General features: G+C 44.1%; 1 protein-coding gene across 1 annotated transcript in view; it reads right to left on the reverse strand.

The window, feature by feature from the left end:
* Positions 1-25,483, reverse strand: part of Nwd2 (NACHT and WD repeat domain containing 2) — a 151,182-nt gene that overhangs the window by 13,339 nt on the left and 112,360 nt on the right. The window contains exon 4 of the mRNA XM_075943478.1: positions 358-561. Within this exon, the coding sequence (XP_075799593.1) occupies positions 358-561 (204 nt within the window). The remainder of the gene's footprint in view (positions 1-357; positions 562-25,483) is intronic.

The raw sequence follows: 25,483 nt of genomic DNA on the forward strand, positions 1-25,483 counted from the left end.
ACGCTCCACAGACACACACAGGCCAATCCGAGGGGGCCACTTCTTTCTATTGAGATTCCTTCTTTCCAGGTGACGTTAGGTTGTGCCAAGTTGACAATAAGGACTAGCCAGAAGGAGAGGTAAGAGGATAGATGGTATTTGGTAAGATAGTGGTGGAATCATTTTGAGAATTAATCGGATTAGTGAATTTGACAGATTATAGGCATATATGTCAATTAGAGTAAGTTAAATCATAATGCTCTCATATCCTCCCAGAGAGTTTAGAGCTGATAGACTTTCATTAGTATACCTTACGACAGATGTAGCCCGGAGAGAAGGAAAATCAGTCTAAAGGGAAGTCAGAGAAGGTGGACTTACTGAGTTCTTGTTGCTTCTCGTCACCTCTAGCCTGGGTCTGAGGTAATACGCTGCGGGCACAGAGTTCTCATCCCGACAGTACCAATCCTCCAGTAACTTTGTCTCTAGTTTGGCCTCAACGGCAGCATCCAAAATCATTTCGAACTCCGAAGCTTCAACTTCCCCTGGGATTCGAATGTTCCCATATTTTTCACCTAAAAGTCCCTGTGAACCAACAAGACAGTTCATTTTATACCCACAGCATGAAGACACTCAACAAATATCAATAAACAGAGAGACACATTGTTAGGCCAATTTTTTTTCTTATCATCACAGTGCATATTTGACTTCACAAGTACAATTAGACCCACTATAATTATGACGTCATTCAATATAGAGGAAATAGTTTGCATAATCTGTTAGACGACAACTTCAAAAGTTTTACTGCGGGTTCTTCAAAGTTTATATAGCAAAACGAAAGCTGTCCTATGCCGATGTTTGTGACAAGGAAGCATGCTGAACCTTACAAAACTTTCAAACACCCGAAACTTCTAATACAGAGATTGCTCTGCCAAGGTTGATGGTGTGACTTTTAGCCCCAGATCCACACAACCAGGGAGTCCAGAAGGCAGGGCCACTGGGCACGGCGCTACTACCAGTGCTGGTACAATTCAAATGTACACAGAAAGCGTTGCCCCCTATCAGATTGGCAAAAACTCCAGAGAAAAATAAGCGAAAAACATCCTCTTAGTGCTACACGAAGGCAATAAATAGCCATACAGTGCAAACGGACAGTTAAAGTAACCCACGGTTTCCCTGAGTTCAAGGACTTGCCCGTCAGACTTGAGAGTGGTCAGCTCAATGGATCAGTTCCTATTGTTTGCCCTGAAGATTACCTGTCTAAGTGGCGCCCAGAATACGTGTTAAAATGGAGATTCCTATCCCTTCTCATGCTTAAAATTACTGTAGGGAGTCATGGAGGAAATCCAGGAATTTGTATTTTGTTATCTTTTAAAAGCAAAACTAGAGTTTATTAAGAAAGGAATAATGTGGATTTAAGCTTAAGCCCAGGCATTAAGAGAAGGAAGCGGTGCGGTGCACACTGGAGCAGGACGGACTTCTCAAGATAACTAGTCCAGAACAAGCATTTTCCTTTCTTTTTTATTATTAATTTTTTAAATTTATTTTTACATTCCAACCACAGTCCACAGTTTTCCCCTCCTTGCTCTTCTGTTCCCTCTAGTTCCTCCCCCCATCCCACGTATCCACTCCTCCTCTGTTTCTGTTCAGAAAGATGCAGGCCTCCCATAGTGTCAACAAAGAATCACATATCAAATTGAGGTAGGATTAAGGTCCTCCCCTTGTATTAAGGCTGGGTGAGGCAACCTTGTATGAGGAACAGGTTCCCAAAAGCCATCTCATAGGTTAGGGACAGGCCCTGATCCTACTGTTAGGAGTCTCACAAATAGACCAAGCTACACAACCGTCAACATATGTAGAGGGCCTAGCTGCCGGTGCAGAGTCTGTGAGCTTCTATGAACCCAGGCCAGCTGTCTCTGTGGGTTCCCCTGTCATGACCTTGACCTCCCTGCTCACACAATCTGTCCTCTCTCTCTTCAGCAGGACTGCTGGAGCTCGGCCCAGGGCTTGGCTATGGATCTCTGCATCGGCTTCCTTCAGTTACTGGATGAAGGCTCTCTGATGACAATTAGGGTAGTCACCAATCTGACTACAGGAGAGCTTCCTTCAGTTACGGGATGAAGGCTCTCTGATGACAATTAGGGTAGTCACCAATCTGACTACAGGAGAGCTTCCTTCAGTTACGGGATGAAGGCTCTCTGATGACAATTAGGGTAGTCACCAATCTGACTACAGGAGAGCTTCCTTCAGTTACGGGATGAAGGCTCTCTGATGACAATTAGGGTAGTCACCAATCTGACTACAGGAGAGCTTCCTTCAGTTACTGGATGAAGGCTCTCTGATGACAATTAGGGTAGTCACCAATCTGACTACAGGAGAGCTTCCTTCAGTTACTGGATGAAGGCTCTCTGATGACAATTAGGGTAGTCACCAATCTGACTACAGGAGAGCTTCCTTCAGTTACTGGATGAAGGCTCTCTGATGACAATTAGGGTAGTCACCAATCTGACTACAGGAGAGCTTCCTTCAGTTACTGGATGAAGGCTCTCTGATGACAATTAGGGTAGTCACCAATCTGACTACAGGAGATGGCCAGTTCAGGCACCCTCTCCACTATTGCTAGGAGTCTTATCTGGCCATTTCGGGGTTGGGGGAAAACCTAGTGCCAGGGAAACTCCCAGGCATACACCAGGATGACCCCAGCTAAAACTCCTACCAGGACTTGCATTTTCAGTGAAGTTTTCGAGTGAGTCTCAGTTTCAAGAAGCCGTGCTTGTGGGCACCGTGGGTACCGGTGATCTCATGAATGATGTTTGGCAGGTACCTAAGCAGAGGAGCTGGACACGGAATGGATCTTTACGAAAATCGAAACCTATCTAAAAATAATTGTTTCTTTGAGTGGAGCACCTGGCACCAAGCAATATAGTTATTTGATCAATATAGTAAGGCTAAATGCACCATAAAGATGACTAACGGAAAAATTTCCGTATTCAGTTCAAATAATAAGCATATATTGGGTGCCTACTACATAGTGGAAACATAGAACTTTATAGAAGTAATAGCATGCTGGAGAGGTCTAAAATTGCTTATTGGATTGTTCTGCCCTCGTCCTTTTTATCTATTGATTATTCCTTAAGGTGGAATGCTCATAAATCATGTTTTTTTTTTTTCAGGAATCTAAGACAAGAGTCTCCCTGGTCTTGTTATTTGAGAGACAGTAAAAAAGAAATTTGTTGGTACATTTTTGAGGAAGACTTTTTAGGTTCCTTGGGTTTTGGGTTCCTTATAGGTCTAAGGTAGCATACAAGTTGCAAAACACAGGTATTGAGCAGGGATGGAGAGTGTGGGCTTAGAGAATGTCAGCCTAGCACAGTTGCAAAGTCTAACACAATCGATAGAGCAGGGCAAGGAAGCCACATCAAATCCACAAGCTTTGCAGGAAAACTCTGGCAAAAAGGAGTCCCAGTGAGACAGGGTCTTGAAGCAGCCATGGAAAATACCCACGAGAGACTTTGAGGTGGCTGCAGACCCTGTGAACAGAAGGCAGCTTCTCTACCACTGTCTCCTTCCACCACGAAAGGAGAAAAAAGATTTTCTACATCCTTCTGGCTACAAACCCCAAGCTTGTTTGGTCTAGATAAACATTTGCCGAGGAACCAAGGGACTTCATGTCATTTTGCATTCTTATTAGCCACAAATGTGCCTAGAACTTGGGATGAAAGAAATGCATGGGAAGAAAATAGATTTTAATTTTTCATTGCATTGTTTAAGCAGTCTATCCATTACACATAGGAACATAAATGTGAGTTTTTTTCCTGCATGTGGAACACCAAAATCACCTCTCTCTCCCACCCCATCAAATGTGGATTTGTTCCATTCTTAAACACTGAAGGTAACTTACGAAAGTTAGGTGGGAAGCAAGAATTTGGTTGCTCAGATAAAATCTAGAGAATTAAGTACAAAAAAAGTGCAAGAAAAAATTGAGCACTTTCAGAGGCATCGTTTTGGCACAAGCAATTCTAGTGTCAGAAATACCTCACGATGCTTTGGCATTTGTTGAAATGTATGGATCGTTTGCTTTACAATGGTTCCTTTAAAGTATTTTATTTTTATTTTATTACTTATTTTATACCTGAGTGTTTTGCATGCACGTGTACCACATGTGTGCCAAATGAGGCTTTGGATTCCCTGTAGGTGGGCTTATAGATAGTTGTGCGTCATCGTGCGGATGCTGAGAACTGAACTCCTGTGGTCTAAAAGAGCAGCAAGTGCTCTTAACTGCTGAGCCATCTCTCCAACCCCCTTAAACGGCTCATTTTATGCTATGCGAATCTCACGCAGGTAAAAACAGAGGAAGAAATGCTCCCCGAATACTGAGCTCTCCCTAACTGTGAACTTCAGTGCACAAGGCTTGTCTTTTCTTCCTTTCCTTCTGTTCCTGCCAGTGTGGACACATCCAAGCCACTGATTTCAAAGGCTTTGAGATAACATTTTCTTTCCTCCCCACTGATTGATTTTTCTGTTCCGTTGGGCAAATATTGATCTCCCTTCCCCTTGGCTCTGTATGTATGGTTAACTCTGTCTGGGCTTGAGCACTTTTGGGTTTGGGCCTGGTGTGGGGGGTATGCCGGTTTTACTCTAGCAGACAGTAGAGAGTCTGAGGCTCCTTTCCTTGGAGGGTTTGATGAGCTGTATGTCTGGAAACAGACTCATATGGGCTTCTGGCTATCATTCTTCATAGGAAGGTAGCAGTTGTTCTCAGGGCTGCTGTTTGGGAGCCATCACTTATGTAGAAGGAATGAAGAAGAGAGGTGTCTACCCTACCCCAACTCCTGTGCTAGCAGAAACTCAGACCCTACAAATGCCCTATTTCCCAACTCAGTCACCATTGGTGAGACAAACCCCCGCCTTCATGTCTCTTTTCCTTATTAGGAGAAAAACTCCCACTTTAAGTATGATGTTCCCTTCCAGGAGGTCTCATTAGCACTTGAGGCTGTAACATGGGGAGAGTTGCTGACAAGGATCTCTGGGTTCACAGAGCTCAAGTCTGCCCAGAAGTGGTTGCCTGTTCCAGACTGCTTCTTTAGGAAGACATGGGATGTACTCACTCATATTTGGTCTCTAGCCATAAATAAAGGACATTGAGCCTATAGTTAGTGATCCTAGAGAAGCTAAATAAGAAGGAGAACCCAAAGAAAAACATATAGGCATCCTCCTGAATATTAACCTTCATCAGGCAATGAAAGGAGACAGAGACAGAGACCCACATTGGAGCACCGGACAGAAATCTCAAAGTCCAAATCAGGAACAGAAGGAGAGAGAGTACGAGCAAGGAACTCAGGACCGCGAGGGGTGCACCCACACACTGAGACAATGGGGATGTTCTATCGGGAACTCACCAAGGCCAGCTGGCCTGGGTCTGAAAAAGCATGGGATAAAACCGGACTCGCTGAACATAGTGGGCAATGAGGACTACTGAGAACTCAAGAACAATGGCAATGGGTTTTTGATCCTACTGCACGTACTGGCTTTGTGGGAGCCTAGGCAGTTTGGATGCTCACCTTACTAGACCTGGATGGAGGTGGGTGGTCCTTGGACTTCCCACTGGGCAGGGAACCCTGATTGCTCTTTGGGCTGACGAGGGAGGGGGACTTGATTGGGGGAGGAGGAGGAGGAAAATGGGAGGCGGTGGCGGGGAAGAAATAGAAATCTTTAATAAATAAATAAATTAAAAAAAACCCAAAAAAGTATCATATGTTCCAAGAAGAAAAAAAATAAGCGGATGGTTAATTTTGTGTTTCAGTTTCACTGAATCACAGGCAGCCAGGATGTCTGGCTAAGCATTACTCCTGGTGGGTATGGAAGGGTGTATCTGGGCAAGGCGCACATGGAACTGGAAGACCGATGAACACAGACTGTCTTCTCCTAACTGGGTGTGTATCACCTGGTACTTTGAGGAACTGCAGAGAACCAAATGGCAGAGGAAGAAGAATTTGCTCTTTTTCTGACTCCTGAGCTGAGACATTGCCTTTCTTTTGTGCTGGGACTAGGTCCCACACCATTCATTCTCCTGGATCTTGGGACTTCAGATTTGGGCAAGAACCACACTACCCACTTTCTTGAGCTTTGTGTCCACACATGGCAATGGTGAGATTTCAGCTCTCACAATTACAAGACAAGAGCCAATTCTTTATAATAAATCACACACACACACACACCCATACTCACATCCACCCACCCACCCACTTACCTACCCAGACAGACAGACAGACAGACAGACAGACACTCTTCATTCTGCTTTTCTGAAGAGTTGTGACTAGTACAGAAGGTGTGGGAAAGTGGCAATGAATTGGGAGGTAATTACAAGTGACTAAGATTAGTTACAAACTAAATCATGTCCTCCTTAAAGACAATCTAGATGTAACCTTGGTAAAAGGCCAAATTGCCATCACCGTCTCAGTTACTTTTCTATTGCTGTGCTAAAACACCACAATTAAGATAACTTGTAAGAGAAAACATTTAATTGGGGGCTTACACTTTAAGAGGGTTAAAGTCCATGACGATCACGGCCGGGAGCACGGCAGCAAGCAGGCATAGCGCTGGAGCAGAAGCTGAGAGCTTACATCTTTAGACACAGTCACTAGGGAGAGAAAGCTAACTGGGAATGGTGTGGGCTTTTGAAACCTCGCGGTCTACCACTAGTGACATATGTCTTCCAGAAAGGCCACCCCTCTTAACCCTTCCTAAATAGTTTTCACCAGCTAGGGACCGAGTATTCAAATGGGAACCATTGGAGGTCACTTTCATTCAAACTCCCACAGGCACCAAGTGATAGAAGGTAATATCTTGAAAGTTGTCCATATCTCTATTATTAGAGTTATTTTCTTTTTTCAGATGTATTTTTAACCATGTGCATGCATGTGTGTCTTCGTGGGTGTATGTACACGTGTGTGCAGGTGTCTGTTTTCCTAGAGCTGCCTGTCCTGGGTGCCGGGAACCAAAACCTGGGTTCTTTGCAAGGGCAGTGCAAGTTCTTAATAGTTGAGCCATCCCTCTAGTCCCCAGAGACATACTTTTCATATGCAGAAGTGTATACCACTTTCTGATTTGGGTGACAAATTGCCCAACAATAGCCATCTAAGGAAGGCAGGGTTTATTTCGGCTCACAGTTTGAAGACAGTCCATCCTAGTGGGCACTGTGTAGCCCCGAGAATGGCTGTGACTGTGGGGCAGGAGCGTGGGGTATTTGGTGGTGTTCAATCAGGAACTATAAAGAATTGACTTCTGGTACACAGCTCATTTTCTTCCTTTCCATTTGGTTTAGAAGCCCAGTCCTTGGGATGGTGCCACTCCCATTCAGGCTGGGTCTTGCTGGGTCTTGCTGGCTCCTCAGGAAAACCTCTTTGGAAACTCTCATAGACATATTCAGAGGATTTGCTTCTAAATTCAGTCAGGACAGCAAAGAAGATTAACCACGTCTAGAATGGATGGTACTAGCTATATTTAGTATATAAATTTATGTACTTTTCATTTCAAAGTATTTGGTTATTCAGATATCTGATAATTCATAATGGGTCTGATAGTTATAATGATTAGGTATTTGCTGTCACTATCTATAGCAAAAATTCATCTTTTTTTAAAATTTAATTTATACACAGTGATCCTATGATTTCACATGTCACAATGTAGTTCCCTGAAACAAGATATAGAAGCAAAGAAATTCCCTCACACAGGCCGTGAGCGATGCAGGCAGAAAGCACACAGTGAAAAGGGAAGCGCCAGTATAAGAAGAGGCAGGCTGGGTGATTGCAGCCTGATGGGAGTGAAGGCAAAGACTAAAGGATTTGCTAACACATTTGGCAGAGTAGAATAATTAAATTGATGCTTCAGTAAAGGCTCCTTGACAGCTAACAATTCTCAGCTTTCTCAGAATCACATGGTCGCCTTCTTTCTGGAAGGTGACATTCGTCATTTAATTATGGTTATTAAGTTTGCATACTTCAACCCTCTGTAGAAAAGCTTCTATCAGTAATAATTCTGCTATAGCTTGTTTGTTGCAAGGTGCTTTTGTCTGAAACATAGCTTCATTCCTTAGAAAACATTGAAAGCAGTCCCTACTCGTTCTTAAGAAGAAGGGAAGTAGCCACAGGGTGGAAGAGTTGGCTAATAGAACCATGGGGGTGGAGCCATCCAGAGTTCACAGTGCCACACTACAGCTCACAACCATCACCTTAGCCATGGGGAACTGCAGAATAAGTAAGGATGACTGACATCCCAAAGCGAAGAGAAAGATAATCGAGGAAGTGGATATAAACAAGGAGGCAAGGCTTCTGTGAGGTTTTGGGAGAGCTCTTGGGATATATCAGAAGCAAGGTCTGTCTGTGTATTCAAGAGCACTCAGGAAGCAGCTAGGAATGTGGACATGTAGGTTAGATGCGGAATCTGGCTAGACAAGTAGTCTTGGACGTCAGGAAACATTTACTCAACAAATATTTGCTGAAGGTGCAATTTACCTTGCAGGTGACCAATAGTTCTAGTTTTCTCAGGGCTCCCCTAATCTGAACATTGAAGTCTCAGGACCCTCTTTAAGTCCTGCCACACCAGGGCAGTTGGCTATGCTAACAGGACGGCCGTGAACCCTTTCCTTTTTCATATTACTGTGTGTACAGATCGAGAGTCCCATATAACAGCATGGATGCAGGGCCCAGAGCTACCAATCTCTGCGGGAGCCACATAGAAAGAGAGGAATGGTCTCATGGAAGATATGGGTTAAGAAACTAGTACTGAAAAAAATTGAGACGGAACTGTAATAAAGAAATAGATAAATGGATTTGTGCTGTAAATAGGCCACTCATGTAAGCAAAACAAAATTCCAGTGAGCAGGAAAAATAATAATGATCACCTCTATTCACAAGCACAGGACTGTGAATGAAAGCATTGTCGAGACAGGATCATTTTGATGATGAAGTCAACCAAGGAACACGACGAGAATACCTAGAGATTTTAGGCAACAGGAACGGGGACACTCAAAGACAGAGCGCTAATAAAAACGGGGGCAGCCGCACTGAGTGTGTAGTTTGGCAGGTGCTATACATTTCTGATTTTGGAAATTCATCTCTCCACTGGCATACAGATTGTATACAAGAATATTAGACAGCTTTTAGTTTCTGTCTTGGCTTTACTCGATGAGAGCTCTGATTTACTGCTTGTGCTAGAAGTAAGAACACTGGGAGAGGAATTGCTCACTGTAATTACAACTCACAGAATTTGTGGGACGGAACATTGCAGTTTCCTAATTTCTGGGAAATTAAACAAAAAATAAACAAAATGAAGAGGAGCAGCAACAACAACAATAATAAAAAAAAATCAAAGAACAAAACAAATGAATGAACAGATTCGTGGTGTCTCCATAGGCCAGTTTGATAATTCAACATCTTGTTACATTTTCAGATGATTTTTTAAAACTAAAACAAGCAAGCAAACAAAAATTATTCTTGGAGGTGGAGAACAGGGAATCTATGATGGTTAATTTTTAAAAGTTTTTTTATTTCAGTCTCCCCTCCCTCCTCTCCTTCCGCTTCTCCCCCACCTTCCTCCCACCCAACCTTGCCGTCCATTCCTCAAAAAGGGGAGTCAACAAAGCCTGTCAATCACGGTGAGGCAGGACAAAGGCCCTTCCCTCCTCTATGGAGTTAAGCAAGGTATCCCTCGATAGGAAATGAGCTCCAAAGAAGCCATTTCATGCTCTGGGGATAAATGCTGGCCCCACTAGCTTCCCACATTGATGACTTCTTGGCTTGTGAGTGAAAATAAGCCATCTCTTTCCTAAATTGCTTTCAATGGGCTATATGAGATATATGACAGTCTCAAGTACCCTAGGTTAGCCTTGAATTCACAATGTAGCTAAGGATGGACCCTCACCACCTGAGTACTGGATTATAAATGTGGCTCACTGTGCCCTATTTATGTGGTGCTAGGGATCAAATTTAGAGGCTCATATAAGGTAGAGGGAAACACTTATTCAGTGTGTTTATTTCTTTTGGGACAAAGCTTCACTATGTAACCTTGGCTGGCCTGAAGCTTACTATGTAGACCAGGTGGGACTTGAATTCATAGAGATCTGCCTGACTCTGCCTCCTTCCTGAGTGCTTGGATTAAAGGCATGAGCTACCATACCCAGTAGGCATCAAGTTTTAAATTTAGGTCTTATACTATATCCCGGTTTCTAATTCCAAACATATTAGCATAGACTTCTTGCCCATGGAGCCTGGCTTCTCTGGCTGGCGAGGTTCCCGTCCTAGCTCAGTTACGTGGTACATATCTTCTCGACTCAGATTACTGGCACCACATCTGGCCCACAGCAGGCTCTGGCTTCTCATCCTGCTGCCTCGAAGGATCATCTCTATTCATCATTTGTAAGGATTCTTTCAATAGGTCTGTGTGTATAGCCCTGAGGGGGCCCTTCTCACTGCCTTGAAAGTCGTACAGAAGGCTGGATTGACCAAGCATGACACTGGTTTACAGTTCTCAGAGCAATTTATTCTTTGCAACTGGGTAAGTACCAGACAGGCCTGTACTTTTCCTGGCACAGGGAAAATTGGTTTATTGAGTATTCACTGTCTTGACGATGACAGCAGTGTCACTAGTAGGTGTTCTTAGCTACATCTAGGGCTCACGGGGGCCTGCTGCAATTGACAAGTGTTCCCTTTAGTATATGCCTAATTTTAATTGGAACTTCACATTTATGAGTTATAGATGTTGAGTATCTCATGCCTATTTATAATCTAGGAAATTTTTTATGTGCTATTGCTGGCTCGCCACACAAGGAGGATATGAGCTAAGGATATACCATTAACTTATTTGACCCCATGTTCGTGCTGTGATTTGCTGCTCACGCCTCAGACTGAGATTTCTAAGGACCAGCAACATAGCTAAGAAGCCACAGGGAGTAAGGCATGGAGCTGACTGTAGAACCAGAGCTCAGTCATTCCAAAGCCTGTGTTATACCATTCCAGCTTTTCTCTAGGGAGACTTCACGTCAGGCACTCTGGGATTGCTTAAAATGAGTTTCTATTAAAAAAAAAATCCTAACTGTTTTTTTTAAATGCTGATACTTGTTTACTATCTCTTAAGTAGAAGACATCGGTTATAGTTCATCTCTTACAAGCAAGGTGGTACCAACAGTCGTTAAAGCAAAGGCTCTCTGCAGTGTGACCGTAGGCAAGCTACTTAACCACTCTATAATCCAGACCCCTCATCTGCAACGTGTGGATTGCAACAGAGCCAGACTGAGGGTCCTCATGTGGACCAGCAGCGTTAATACAAACAAGAGGCTCAGAAGGGAGACTGACACGCAAGTGCTGCATAGGGCGTGGCTCCTTCTTTATTATTGATGAATTAGTCAATAATTTATTATTGGATAGTCTGTTGATCCAATTCTTTTGTACACTGTTTTTGTTCTACAAATGTCAAGCTGTGAGCTGTCACCTTCCCCTCTTTCATTGTGTTCATGTCTACCAGTCTTCCATTGTAAGATCAAACAGGGGAAGAGAACCGCAAATACCAGCTTTGGAGAGTTGGACGTTGAGTGTGAACGACACCTCTAAGGTGAGGTGCATGGCTTTAATATAGTTATCTCTAGAGTATAGAAGTAATTTACCTTTATTCTCTCTCTCTCTCTCTCCTTCTCTCTCTCCCACCCTTTCCCTCTCTGTCTCTCTGTGGCTTTATTTTAATTTTTATATGAGTTCTGAGGATTCAAACTCAAGTCCTCATGGTTGTGAAAGCAAGCACTTAGTCACTGCCCATCTCCTGGCCCAAGTTGTGTGTGTATGTGTGTGTGCGTGTGTGCATGTGTGTGTGTACATAATTATGCACAGACACATACTACCCCCTCCCCCCCCCACAGTTATTTGAAGAGCTGACTGAACCTGCTTCAAGGTTGATCTGTACAAGATAAAGTTATTCTGTATAAAATGAGGAAGTTGTCTGGGGGAGATGGCTGGTTAGCACAGTACAAGCATGAAGACTTGAGTTCAGTCCCTAAGACTTATGGGAAAACTGGGTATGGCCAGGAATATGGTTCAGTTACTAACACTCTGGTCTGTTTCACCCACTGTTAGGACTATGTGACTGGACAAAAGACTTTGGCAAGAATTTTTACCTTTAAGAAGTGTTTAATGCTATCATATTATTATACCCAGCAGCACCAAGTATCATCACTTAATCAGATCCCACAATCAGTTCATATTTAGATTTAGATTTCATCAGATCTTTTGAAATTGTTGCTTTGAGACCCAGAGGAAGCCGACAGACATATCACATCTGGTTCACACGTCTCTTGCCCTCACTGCCTGGTCCTCTGCCCTTTCTCTCATGCCACTGGCTGGCTGGAGAAGTCGATCGTCATCTAGTTCACTTTCCATAGTGAGGGCAGCAGCACTTGTTTCTCTCAGGGATTTAGTGGGAATTTGTGGTTTCTCCTCAAGTTTTGTGCCGTCCTCCTAAGGTAGAAACTCTAGGGCCGGAGTCTGGGGATTTCTGTTTAAAAGTCTCCTGTAACAAGTACGTTGAATGTCATGGTCTGCCTAGGCTTTTCCATGTGAAGCTGGCTGATTCTATTTCTATGTATTTTCTTCAGTTAATGTTCAGAGACTGAGAGCCTTGACTTTATTCAGGTTCGGGTGGGGTTTTCCCCTTCGCCTGGGCCTCAAGAATGCTAGGCAAGACATTTACACTAAACTACACACACAACTCTCATTGACTTCTGTTTATTTTGAGGTAGGGTGTTACTAAGTTATCTAGACTGGCCTTGCAACTAAACCCCAGATAGGCCTTGAAATCGCAATCCTCCTGTTTTCAGGCCTGTACCACTGGATCTGGTCAGGTTAAGTTTTGTTGAAGCTATATTTTCCCATTGTGTTAACTTGGAAGGCATATGTTCTCCTGACCCATGCTTAGTTATATTGAGAATAATATTGCTGGAGGTACCACCTATAGGCCTGTTTTCCCAATGGTCTTGCCATTACTAATGACATTATCTGGACCCACTGTTTTCTTTTGGCTGGGAGATAATTATTTTTTTACTAATATTCAGCACTAATGAAACATTTTCAACTTTTTTTTTGTTTTCTTAAAATCGCTGTGACTTATTTGAGGATTAAGACAAGCATTATGGTATATTTACCATATAAGAGCACTCCTATGAATTCTACTTAAAAATTTATAAAGTTTAGAGTAGTTCTGCTAACCCTTAGGATGAACTAAGTGGCTTGGAAACCACTTGTTTAATTAGTGAAGAAATAACAATTGAATTTAGAATCCAGGTCTTGTTCTGAATCAGTTACAGTCTACCCATGTCTTCTGTCCAATCAGTCCCTCACCACAACACTGTTCATTGTGTCTGTTTTTCAATGCCTCACTCCATCTATGATGACAATGATGATATATTCCTACCAGCCTGATCATAATGTTAAACTAGATGAAGACTGTCAGAACACCAAGACCCTTAGTAGACCTCACTACTAGACCTCTATAATCTATGAGGTAGAACAATGGCTCTCCAATCAAACCCTTTTGATCCAGATCTACAGAATGGAATGCACTTGGCACTGTGACCCTGTTTAGACTCAAGTGTATAAACACATACCCATGAGAAAGGAATGCCTTGGTCTCTAGTCCAGACTTAGAGAATCAACACTTCTTTGCTCATGTTCTCCCTCCTTCTGCTCCTCATTGGGACCTTGGGAGCTCAGTCCGATGCTCCAGTGTGGGTCTCTGTCTCTATCTCCATCCATCACCAGATGAAGGTTCTATGGTGATATGCAAGATGTTCATCAGTATGGCTATAGGATAGGGCCATTTCAGGTTCCCTATCCTCAGCTGCCCCAGGAACTAACTGGGGACATCGCCCTGGGCACCTGGGAGCCCCTCTAGGTCCAAGTCTCTTGCCAACCCTAAGATGGCTCCCTTAATTAAGATATGTGCCACAAGGGGTGCACCCACCCACGGAGATAGTGGGGCTGATCTATTGGAAGCTCACCAAGGCCAGCTGGACTATGACTGAAAAAGCATGGGATAAAACCGGACTCTCTGAATATGGCGGACAATGAGGGCTGATGAGAAGCCAAGGACAATGGCACTGGGTTTTGATCCTACTTCAGGTTCTGGCTTTGTGGGAGCCTAGCCAGCTTGGATGTTCACCTTCCTAGACCAGGATGGAGGGGGAAGGACTTTGGACTTTCCACAGGGCAGGGAACCCTGACTGCTCTTCGGACTGGAGAGAGAGGGGGAAAGGAGTGGGGGGAGGGGGAGGGGAGTGAGAGGAGGGGGAGGAGGCGGAAATTTTTTTCTTCAATAAAAAAAAAATTAAAAAAAAGAATCAACAGTTCTGGAGTGAAGTGTTGATAATGAGTTTCTTCAAGTGCTTGACTGTGTTCCCTGTTTTCTTTCTCTGTTTTGTTCTGTTCTATCCTAGGTCATCAAAGATTTCAATGCAAATGGGGGAAATCTCACAGGGCTCCATCCCTAGATGAAGAGTTACAAGCGTTTAGCAACTGCTGAGAGAGATAGAGAAAGAATTAGTCTTCCTCGGGGATAGTCATCATAATTAGTGATTCAATATCAAGTAGTCAGTCCTAGAAACATAAACATATGGGTAACACTGAGCTGACTCAGCAAGTTGTATGTATGTATGTATGTATTTATTTATTTATATGCATAGATAGCAACAAGGGTTAAAGAAGAGGAGGCCACAAATTTGTGAGGGTGTGGGGAGGAGGGCGGGCAAGGGAAGGGTAAGATCAAGGTGAGGGAGGGTGAATGATGTAATTACATTTTAATGGAATAAAAAAAGATTTTGGTGGCAATCCACTAGGCTCAGATGATTTCTTGATCCACTATTAGGTTGTAAAATGACCTGGCCTATGCTGGTTAAAAAAGATGTCATGTTCAAAAACGTGTAATGTTTCAAAGGGGAAAAAAATCCTCTCTTACAAAGATCTACTGTTACTCCCCTAAGATTGCTTCTCTCTTACAATTCTGTTTGCTGCTGGCAAGTGCCCCTCTGATCCCAGCCACAGAGCTAACTGCACGGGGAGGGAGTGATCAAAGTATAGGCTCGTGGGAGCAGAGGACCATTGATTTGAGCTGGAACTTCACACTGTGTGAACAGGATGTCATACATTCATTCGCGAATAATTATAGTTTCCTGTGGGGATGCAGGTTTGGGAGGGAAAGAAGTGAGGCACAAAGAGACCAGGAACATTCTGGAGTCAGTGAGGCTTCACACAGTCTATGGGGAAATGAACTCAGTGGAAGAAAGGGTGGGGAAAGAAGTCAAGCTTGAAGGGTCCCAGCAGGATGAAAAGTATTAAAATGGGTCCATTCCGGTGAGGGTGGAGATGGAGATAGACCTGTTGGGTGATGTCAGTAGCCTAGAAAAACTTCACCACTGAGAAACAGGAGGTGACTTTAACAGGCAGCAGGAAGCTTGGCAAGAGGACGGTGGGCTTTTTCTTTTTCTCAGCAAATCATAGCACTACTCAAGGCCAAGGTGGTGTCTTTGGCCAGTGTCTATGCTTTCCCCTAACACTAGGACTGGGCTAAGTGAAGGTGAAGGGGTGTCCTCAAGTGGTGATGAGTAGCAGACTAGGAGATGACAGCTTCTTCTTCCAGTCCTCAATAGAGAGGGAGAGCATCCCACACTCTAGTGTGGTCGACTATGGTTTCTCTTCACTAGCACTCATGCTGAATGATGCTTCCCAATGTAATGGCTCTGAGAGGGGAGGAGCCTCTAGAAGGTGGTTGAGTTAAGAGGGCAACCACTTCTGAAAGGTGTAGTACTTATCTTTTGATGATTACATACAAGACAGCTAAAGAGACCTGTACAGGTCTCTGACTCCACCAGATTTCTGTCCTGGAAGGCTCGTACAATTGCACTTTTAAGCAAAACTATAGGAAACAGAACAACAACAACAACAAAGTTAAAGTATTGTTCTTTAGGGAAAGGCATACTTTTTCGGATTCCCATTTCAACAAATGTAAACTGATTGAGGCTAGCTGCATATACAGCCCTCTGTGTTCATGATGCATTAATATCCACAGAGAAAAACATTTTATGGGGGCTTCTTTAAAATGCCTTTTTGTCAAAAGCAAGCACACAGGAAAAATAGTTGGCCTGTTTGAGAATTCTTAGTTAGCTTTCTAAACTTTGGCAAGCATCAGGAAAGTTCATTGGAAAAAAATGGTCCTTCCAAGTGAATTGATGGTGATGGAGAATTCTTTTCCATTGGAGGGAGGAAATAAATGCTACCACTCCTAATTTCTTGATTATGGATGGGCAATTCCTTCCCACTGTGGTCTGGTAAACAGTCAAAGGAAAATAGAAAAATCTGTGCTGAATGAACCTGATGCCCCAAAACACAACCCAGAAATGCGATTTCTCTTCGTTTTCCCATTGGAAGGACTGTCAGGGAAACTGGACTGGTAGCTCTGGGCGTCTTCATTGCTTAAGATGTGCAGGGCAGATAGCAACATGTTTGGAGAAGAACATCAGCAGTATTAGAACAGGTGGGAAGCAAATCAATAAAAAGCTTCACGAGGAACAATTTGCCCATATGTGTCTGCTTAGATTAAATTTCCACGGCTTTAAGTTTTGAGACGGTTGAGGGTATAGATTCTACCACTGTGCTTAGTTTCAGTGACCAGCTACTTGGTGATTTAAAAGGGATGGAAAAGGGGTGTCCCCAAGCTAGAGGGAGGCAACCCTGGGGCAAGCTCAAAGTAGCTCCTGCCTCAGCATCTCTGGCAGAGCTGTTCCAAACCTTGACCTCCAGGCCCCAGCCAGGGCATTGATTTCTATTTGTAGAGGGTAGATCCAGGGCCTCTTCACTTAGAAGGGAAAGTTGCGCTCCTAAGAGAGAGTGTATAGTATAACCTATAGTGAAAGACTAAAGCAATTATATTTATTCTCAGTGAGTCTGGGTGACAGCAGAGGAAATCCAGAGTTGAGCATAAGAGATCGAAGTTCCTGTTTGGAGGAGGACCGTTTGAAGACTCAGGTTACCACGGATGATGGTTATATGGCCATAAATAATTCTTTAAGTTTCAGCCCGTGTTTTGGTGCCCTCAAGCAATCCTTTTGTTCATATAGCTCTGAGTTCAACTACTCCAGGCATGGACAAACAGATGTTTATGATGAGTGTTATCCACTGACAGCTGGAATATGAAAAAGTTGCCACCCCAGATTGGCTCAGAAATCACAAGAAGAGTTAGGACGGCATAGTTGGCCATTAAGTTTAATGATAAAGTTTTCAGAAAAGGGATCTCAAAAAGAAATCTTTAGAAGCGTTGCAAAGGTATATCTAATTTAAGAATTGTTAGTGAATAAAGGCCTGTAAAGAAGCAAAAACATTAATTGTTTAAAAAATATTTTTATTTCTTACAACAATTGTAGTTACCTGTGTTGGGGCCATACAAGAGTAGCACTATCCATATTAAATCAGGAATGAGGAGGCTCATGGATCCTGTCTTTCATTGTATATCCTCTACTAAGCCCACCAGGCTCCAGCGAATATCATCAAATGCATGGTCACACAGATATCCCTAGTTCATCTCAGTGGGTCACAAACAAAAAGATTATATATGAACCATAAACAAGCAGGCAAGAGAATGAGGAGAGAGAGAGAGAGGTATAGAGGAGTTGGAGAGTTGAGAGGGGATGGTTGGGAGGTGGGGATGGAAGTATTTGGTATGCATCACGTACACGTGAAAAATTGTTTACAAATAACTTAATAAAAATATATTTAAATTGAAATTTGGAATTGGAAAAAGAATATGGTATCGAGGAGTGCATGGTGGGTGAATCCAGGACTTCTACTGTGTTCCTGGAATGGAGGATGGCCAGGGCTGCCTAATCAGTTGGTGCCACAGCTTCAGTTGTCCGTGAGTTAAAAAGGTGACTGCCTCTGCTTGTGCGAGCACCCTTTATCTGAAAAGATCGCAGGGGGGTTGGGCGGAAAAGTCATAAGGACAAAACCTTCCCATTGACTTTCAAATGTGGACATCTACACTGTTTCTAAGCCTGCATTTGAAACACACAGTATCTTTTAAAAACAATTCCTTTCACAGTTCAGCCACCTTCCACTACGAAGTGCTCAGAGTCTTTTCATCACGAGACAAAAGATGGTAGATTTACTAGTTTTTCTTTGCCCTTACAACCAGGATACTCTGTTAAACTTTTGGCTCTAGTCTGAGCACATTCTTTGAAAGCATTTCTGAGACAGCCCTTTGCCTTCAGCATCTTGTAGTTTACCCAGTATGCCTTTGTCCTTGTCAGTTAATTATTCAAAAAAAACCCAACCCCCCAAACCAAGAAACCAACTCCCCCAAACAAAAACAAACAAACAACAAAACCCCCAAAACTAAAAACATCCAGAAGTCCAGGCAATGAAGATAAGGTAGATTCCTAGATGCTCTTTTGGGACGGTGATATGTTCTGGTAAAGAACACAGGCTTTGAAACTAAACTGCTGGAAACCAAAGTTTGTCCACAGTGGCCCGGTGGCCCTGGCTGAATCCCAGCTTCTCTTGGTGCCAGGTTTTCCCAGCATGAGTATCTCACTAGTCCTCCAGGCCTTATGAGGATTACTAAGTACTCGGAATGGAGCAGTCTGAACAATGCCTTGCTTTAGTAAATGTGAACCATTTTAATTAGAAACAGCGGTGATGAAATCGCGCCATCCACTCAATTATGGAATTAGGTTTAGGACTACCTCCATCACAGGCTGTGCTTTTGGGCAATGGCAGGTCTATCTTCAATTTGGGATTAATTGGGAAGATATACTTCCATCAAACGGATGTTGGTGATGAGGCCCTTCTAGGACTGTAGTGTGGCCAATGTGCAGCACAGAGACAGTGGGAAAGGGAGCAACAGAAAGATACAGTGTGGTGGCAAGGCAGAGACTGTTCCCCTGGTAACTGGTTGCTAGGGACAAGCATTTGGCAAAGCACACTGGAGAATCACAACTTCTTTAAAGAGCAGTTAATGAAAATACTCTGTACTTACAGTGAGCCTCCGACAGTGTGAGAGACCGCAACTGTTGGGGACTTGGTAATAAGGGCTTCGAAGTCCCTCTTTCTCTAGCTACTTTCCTATTGTGCCCACACCATAGGTCTGGGTGACACCAGTGGAAATTGGGGCTGAGCATGATAGATTTAATTTCCAGTTTGGGGAGGGCACCTTGGAGATTCCTTTTACAATCAGATGGGCAATGCATGTGCCCGTATAAAAGTCTTCTCATTCCTCTGTGTTGTCTGTGGCAGTTCTGAGAAACATTCCGGGTACTGATAAATAGATATTGTTCATGACAGATGGAGTCTGCTGACTGCCTGAGGTAGATAACAATGCCCACACTGAGTCTTCAGACCTTGTGTGAAATGCTAAATAGGGCTGTGATCCTCAAGGTTCCCCCTGAGAAACAAATGGGGTGTATACATTTATGTACTTAAAATCATTTTTAAAAATTGGTTAACATGATTATGGGGTTTGGGGGACAGCAATGGCAGAGGGCGAGTGGCAAGGCTGGAGCTCCAGGAGGTAAGAGTTGGCTTGCTCAGGAGGGATTTCAAGGCAGGTCCCTATATCCTTGGGGACCTCAGTCATTTTGTCTCCTAAGGCCTCCACTGATGCCTGAGTCTCACATTATGGAGCATAGTTTGCAGAGTTCCAAGACCATTGACTTAAATGTTACCTGTCCTTAAATAATACCTTCATAATGATGGCTGGGCTACTGTATGAACAAATGTTTGGGTACTTTGCTCAGTACATTAAAAAAGAAGAAGGAGGAGGAGGAGAAGGAGGAGGAGGAAGAAGAGGAGAAGAAGAAGAAGAATAAGAAGAATAAGAATAAGAATAAGAAGAATAAGAAGAATAAGAATAAGAAGAAGAAGAAGAAGAAGAAGAAGAAGAAGAAGAAGAAGAAGAAGAAGAAGAATTAAAGTCTTGCGTGTGCTATGATCTGGCCAGTGTGATACTTAGAACTAAACACCAAAAGGTCTCTGTGATGTATCAGGATTTTTGCTGGGACCCAAAACAAGGCAAGTTGGATCTTGTGACATGATGCAGGGGCTGCCCTGAATGAAAACTGCAACCCTATCCTTAATGCCATCTTCAACATCCCTTCTCATCCATGCAGCTTAACAGGAGGTGAGACTTTTTAAAGGAATGGAAAGGATGTCTGGGTACATGGAGAAAGTCCCTTTGCTTTTTCCTTTCTCAAATTGAATTCCACTTCTCCCTGCCCCCACCCCCAAATCTCCAACTCCACCACAGGAAAGACTCCTGATGAGCTAAAGAAATTCAGAGAACCCTCTCCAATGAAAGCAGGGGTGGGTGTGGGTGAAGTGGAGGTGGGGTGGTGAAACAGGTATAGCCCCAGGAACTCTAGAAGGCTTGTGACTCTTGAGACCCTGTAAAGGCAGTGACCTGAGGACACTCTGTCCTATAAAGGCCTGGTAAGCACAGCACACTCAGTGACGGGTATCCAGTGGCTGGCATGACAAGGGACATGGGAAGTGTGAGTTGTGTGAGCTTTCCATGGGCTTACGTATTCAGTATTCAGACAAACTGCTCTCTGATAACAGACCATCTCCAGGCCGTTATTTATTTCTTTCTTTTAGCTTGAGGATAATTTTATTAGAGTTTCAGAGAAAAATCCCAGGGCAGACAAGCTATAAATCCTGACAGCTTTTCGGAGACGAGCGATGACAAAGAGAAAAAGACCTGTCATTTGAGTTAAGCTGGAATGGAGGTCAGCCACATAGCAGACAAGCAGCCATGTGGTGGGGAGTCAATATTGAGAGAAACACTGGGAAAAAAACCCAAGTACCAGCAGAAGCATGCTTAGGACTAGCGATGGAGCCTAGGGTCCCTCTCATACTGGGCAAGAGTCGCACCTTGAGCTCCATTTCCAGTCCCCAGGATGGGACTTCCTCTGAGAAGGATGCTTGCTCCTCCCCAGGCCCTGGCATATACCCAAAGAGTCCAGAATGTTTGGGTGGAAACTCCACCCCAAGCCCTCTTCCCCATCTCTCTCCAAACCCTACTGCATCTCAGAAAGCCCACGAAGGATGACCCCTCCCCCAGAGATGCTCAAGACCACTCCCACAGGGTATTTAAACTGCACCCCAGAAAACAGACCTGTGGTTTTCCCTTCGTCCTTTCCTGTCTCCTCTCTGGGGGGCTGGAAAATCATAGGGAGCCTTGTATCCATTAAACCTGGACTTTTAAAATTTGGTTTGATCTGATTTAATTTGGATCGTTTTTTTGGTGGAGAAGTGTATTGGGGTACAGAAATTTTTCATCTGCCAGAGTCAGGGGTTCTATGGAAATGGAAATGAGATGAACAGCAGGGTAGAAGAGAGGAAATGGGGCAAAAGTCCCAATTAGAAGTCCCAGCTAGAGAACATTGCTTGTGTTAGAATGGAGAGTTCCACAGAGGGCTCTTCACAGGAAGCTTGTAAGCTCTAGGGAAGGGCCCTTATTTGTTGGCAGACAACACAAGATGGCAGGCGGTTGGCTAAGGCTTCTCAGTGTCTGCTCCATTCCCCCATTCCCCTCTCCCTTTGATTGATCTGGAGGATGCAGAAACAGTGAGAACCAGCAGCTAAAAATCCTGTGAAGCAAGACCACAGAGGCTAGCATAAGAACTGACCAGTGTTGTGATTACAATTCTGCTGGCCTGCCCTGTCACCTGGGTTCTCTGTTCCTTTAAGAGATAAGTCCCACCCACTTCCAATCTCACCCTTCTGGTGGAGGCAAGCTGATCTTGCCTCCCCTCTCTCCCTCCTTCCCTCCTTCCCTCCTTCCCTCCTTCCCTCCTTCCCTCCTTCCCTCCTTCCCTCCCTCCCTCCCTCCCTCCCTCCCTCCCTCCCTCCCTCCCTCCTCCTCTTTCTCTCTCGTCTGAAGAGGCAGATTCTGTCTCTCCCCTCTCTTCTTTCTTCTCTTTCTCTCTCTCTCTCTCTCCACCCCATAACCCCCTTACCCTTATACTTTATACCTTTCCCAATACCCACTAAATAAACTCTGTAACCAAATTTTCTCTCTGCATGGCGAGTCTGTCTGTCTGTCTCCCACCCACCGCGGACCCTTGTGGGATGAGCCTGGGGCCCCCCACTCCATGAACCATAACAACCAGGCTCATAACAACCAGATCTGAGAGCCTGAACCCATGAGAGTGAGACTTTCAACTGGATGTGGGGGTGATGTGGCCTGGACTTTCTGATACTCAGGACCAGGTAATGGCAGGATTTCCCTGTGAGAAATGCCGGGGTGGGGAAGGAACCCAGCAAATTGTGTTTACAGGTAATGATGCAAACCCACCCCCATTCCTTACATGTGCTCAGCTGAGCTATCTTCTTCAGTGTGCTGGTTAAGCAAAGTTTCAAAGAGCACTCCCTTTGAGTCCCATGAGAGCAGCCGCTCTCCTGATGGTCCTGGGCAAGCTCTATCGCTGTCCACAAAGCCCAGGAGAAGCAGGAGGGAATCTGGGAAGAGTTAAAGAGTTAAGTAAAGGCTTCCTTCGCTGTAGGAACGAAAGCCGCTTTGTGTAATGTTTTGAGGAAATGAGCACCCGAAGGCTGCTATAACATTCCCAGGTCCACACTTACTATTGTGATTGTTCCCGGCATTAGCTTTCAGGTAAGTGAAGGGGAAAATGAATTTGTGATGATTGCAGAACACTCAGTACCAGCGCTCTGACTGGTGGAGAGCCTTGCTATTAATTAAATGGGAGACTCTCCCTCTCTTCCACTCTCCTGGTTTGGGAATATCCTCAGTAAGCAATCACATGCCCGTTTCTTCCGTAGGGATGCTTTATCAGCTTGGATGTATCAATAAGTGCTTTTTTTTTGTGTGTATGTCTAGCATCTGTACTGAGCCTGCCAGCCATTAAATAATGTAGCTACTTCCCTTGCAACATTTCCCTCTCCCTATTAAGACTTCTCATTTAATCAGATGAAAGAAAAGCAGAGGAATAGACAAGAGAACTATTAAGAAGGGGGATCTCAGAAGGAAGGCAGATACAGATACTGGCCCAGCAGCAGGAGAGTGCATGCACTAGCCGGAGCAGTGTACTGAGAAAGACAGGCAGTGTTGATAGATTAAATGTGCAAAGTCTTCCATAGTAGCCTGCATGCGTTTCTCCCTCAATTTATTTTATTTGTCATCAGAGAGCATTTGAATGGAATAATATGCCTGTTTGAAGGACTATTCTTTCCATAGTTCTTTCCCAAAGTAATGGGTTAATTTTCAAAATGTAGCAAGTGTTCTGTCTGCCTAAAGGAACAAAGGAATCACATTAGTTCAAAGCAGCCCTGGGCATGGATCTGACCTTTAACAGACAGAAGGCCTGACAGGGGCACCAGATGTTGGCGAAGAGGAAAACCCCAGAAGAAACAGAGACTCACAGTCCTGGTCGTGTTGGGAGCTGCAAAGAGTAGAGACAGAGGAAAAGGTAGGAAGTCAGCACCCCCAGATGCAAGCCAGGGGAGTTCCAGCTGCTTCCGAATTTAGTTTTTCAGTGACTTTAGAGCCAGAAAGACTAAAATGCAGCGGCCTCTACTAAGAAGCCCAGAGGCCTGTCACCTCTCTGGTGCTATTCACATCTGCTGTGCGTTTTTAAATATGCTGGCATTTTCTTCTCTGGGAATTTTCAAGTTATACCTTTCTATTGAAAGATTTTTCTTTATTGTTTAACAAAGTTCAGATATTCTTTTTCTTATGACAGTGTAAAACCCAGGAAATAATGAAAGGCTTAGTTTTAAAAATTAAAGATGGCTGGAATTCTTGGGGAATGACTCCAAAAGTTTACTCGGTGGCGGACAGTTTCTTTTGTAAAATTTCTGAGGGAGAAGTGTTCTGGCAAAAGGCCAGCCCAGTGATGGTTATTCACACTGTGAAAGACAGCTTTCTCTGAATTGCATCTGACTTGATTCTAATCAAGGTCAGAGTTTCTTTTCCCGGGATGTTTGCTGCTGGCCTGAAGTGGCCCTTTTGTTTTCTAGGAAACAAGGCCAACCCTCTCAGGCAGGCCTCCCTTCTCAGGGTTCTGTGGGTCACAGCTGATGGTTCCAGAAAGGGAAGTCAGGGCCTGCTCATCCCACCTGACCAGTTAGGGGTTCCCCTGAGGATGGCTGGACATGCTTTTATGACAGAGTGTTATTGGGGTCAGGATGGTTTGGCTGAGTTCTCAGGTTCACAGCCAGCACAGGACTAAAAAGATGGGCGTGGTCCTTTGAGAATTCCGAAAGAGCGAGACCAGCTTGTGTAGTAGTAGGCACAGTGGCTCACACCTTTAATACCAGTACTTGGGAGCCAGAGGCAGGTGAATCTGTGTGAGTTTGAGGCCAGCCTGTTCTATAGTGTGAGACTCTGTCTCACAATCAACAACAACAGCCGCCACCAACAACCAAATGAAAACAAAACAGAGAAAGAAGACTAGACGTGGTGGAGACGGTAGGTCAAGGCCACGGTGAATAAGCCAGCGGCTGCCGAGCATCCTCCTGAGCACAAAGTTCTGTGACAGCAATCCCTGTGGAAGCTAAGCTCAGGCTGTGCAGAGCTGACACCACAGTTCAGAGGAACACCGCTGCTGTTTTTCTAGGCTGAAAGAACTGATCTGAACATCTACGACTGTCCTAATTGCTTCCACATGTGGTTCTTAACGGGGAAAGGGGAACTCTGTCTTCCAGAAGACATTCTTGGTTGTTACAACCCATGATGGTGGTGGAGAGTCTGGCATTGGTCCCTGGTGAGAACAAGAGACACTGGCAATTTTTCTGCAGGGCACTGGACAAGGCGCATCCAGCTTGGGTGAACAGAGCTGGGCTGGGGAACTGATCTCCATGCTCTGCTTACGGCTGCTAACCTGTGCTCTAGTTTTTAGCATCTCTGAGAATTTGTCAATCCCAGTGATGCACGTGCAGGTATGGGAAGTATGAAGTTTTCTCCACCTCTACTAAATCAATGTTTTAAGTTGAAGATAATACGTCAAATAATCGTCTTTGCACCTCTGAAATGCAGGGAAGTGAAGGAGGCTTTCATAGCTGCGGGAAGACCCTAGAGCAGAAAGAGTCATTGTGGGGATAAGGGAAGCAAGCTTGCTGAGGTCTCCATCACTTGGCTTCCTCACTTCCCAAGGAGAAGGACAGTGTATGTTTACTACTCTGCCAATCGGCCAGTAAGAACTTGTAGCAGGAACCACGCCCACGGCTCACTCATTGTAGGCCTTCACCAATTATTTCTTTCTCTGTCTTTCTTCCTCCCAGTTAAATATTTCCCCAGAAATCTCATTTTCATCACGAATGGTTTTCACTCTAATGTAAATGAGATGATAGTTAATTTTATTTTAAGTCTTTCTTAATATCTAAACCCTTTCATTTCTGCTGCTCAGAAGCCATCTTCCTGGTCCCAAATCCATACACTTCTCGGTCCATGCAGATTGTTCCAC

Source organism: Microtus pennsylvanicus, chromosome 12 (genome assembly GCF_037038515.1).
Source record: "Microtus pennsylvanicus isolate mMicPen1 chromosome 12, mMicPen1.hap1, whole genome shotgun sequence".
Lineage (NCBI taxonomy): Eukaryota > Metazoa > Chordata > Mammalia > Rodentia > Cricetidae > Microtus > Microtus pennsylvanicus.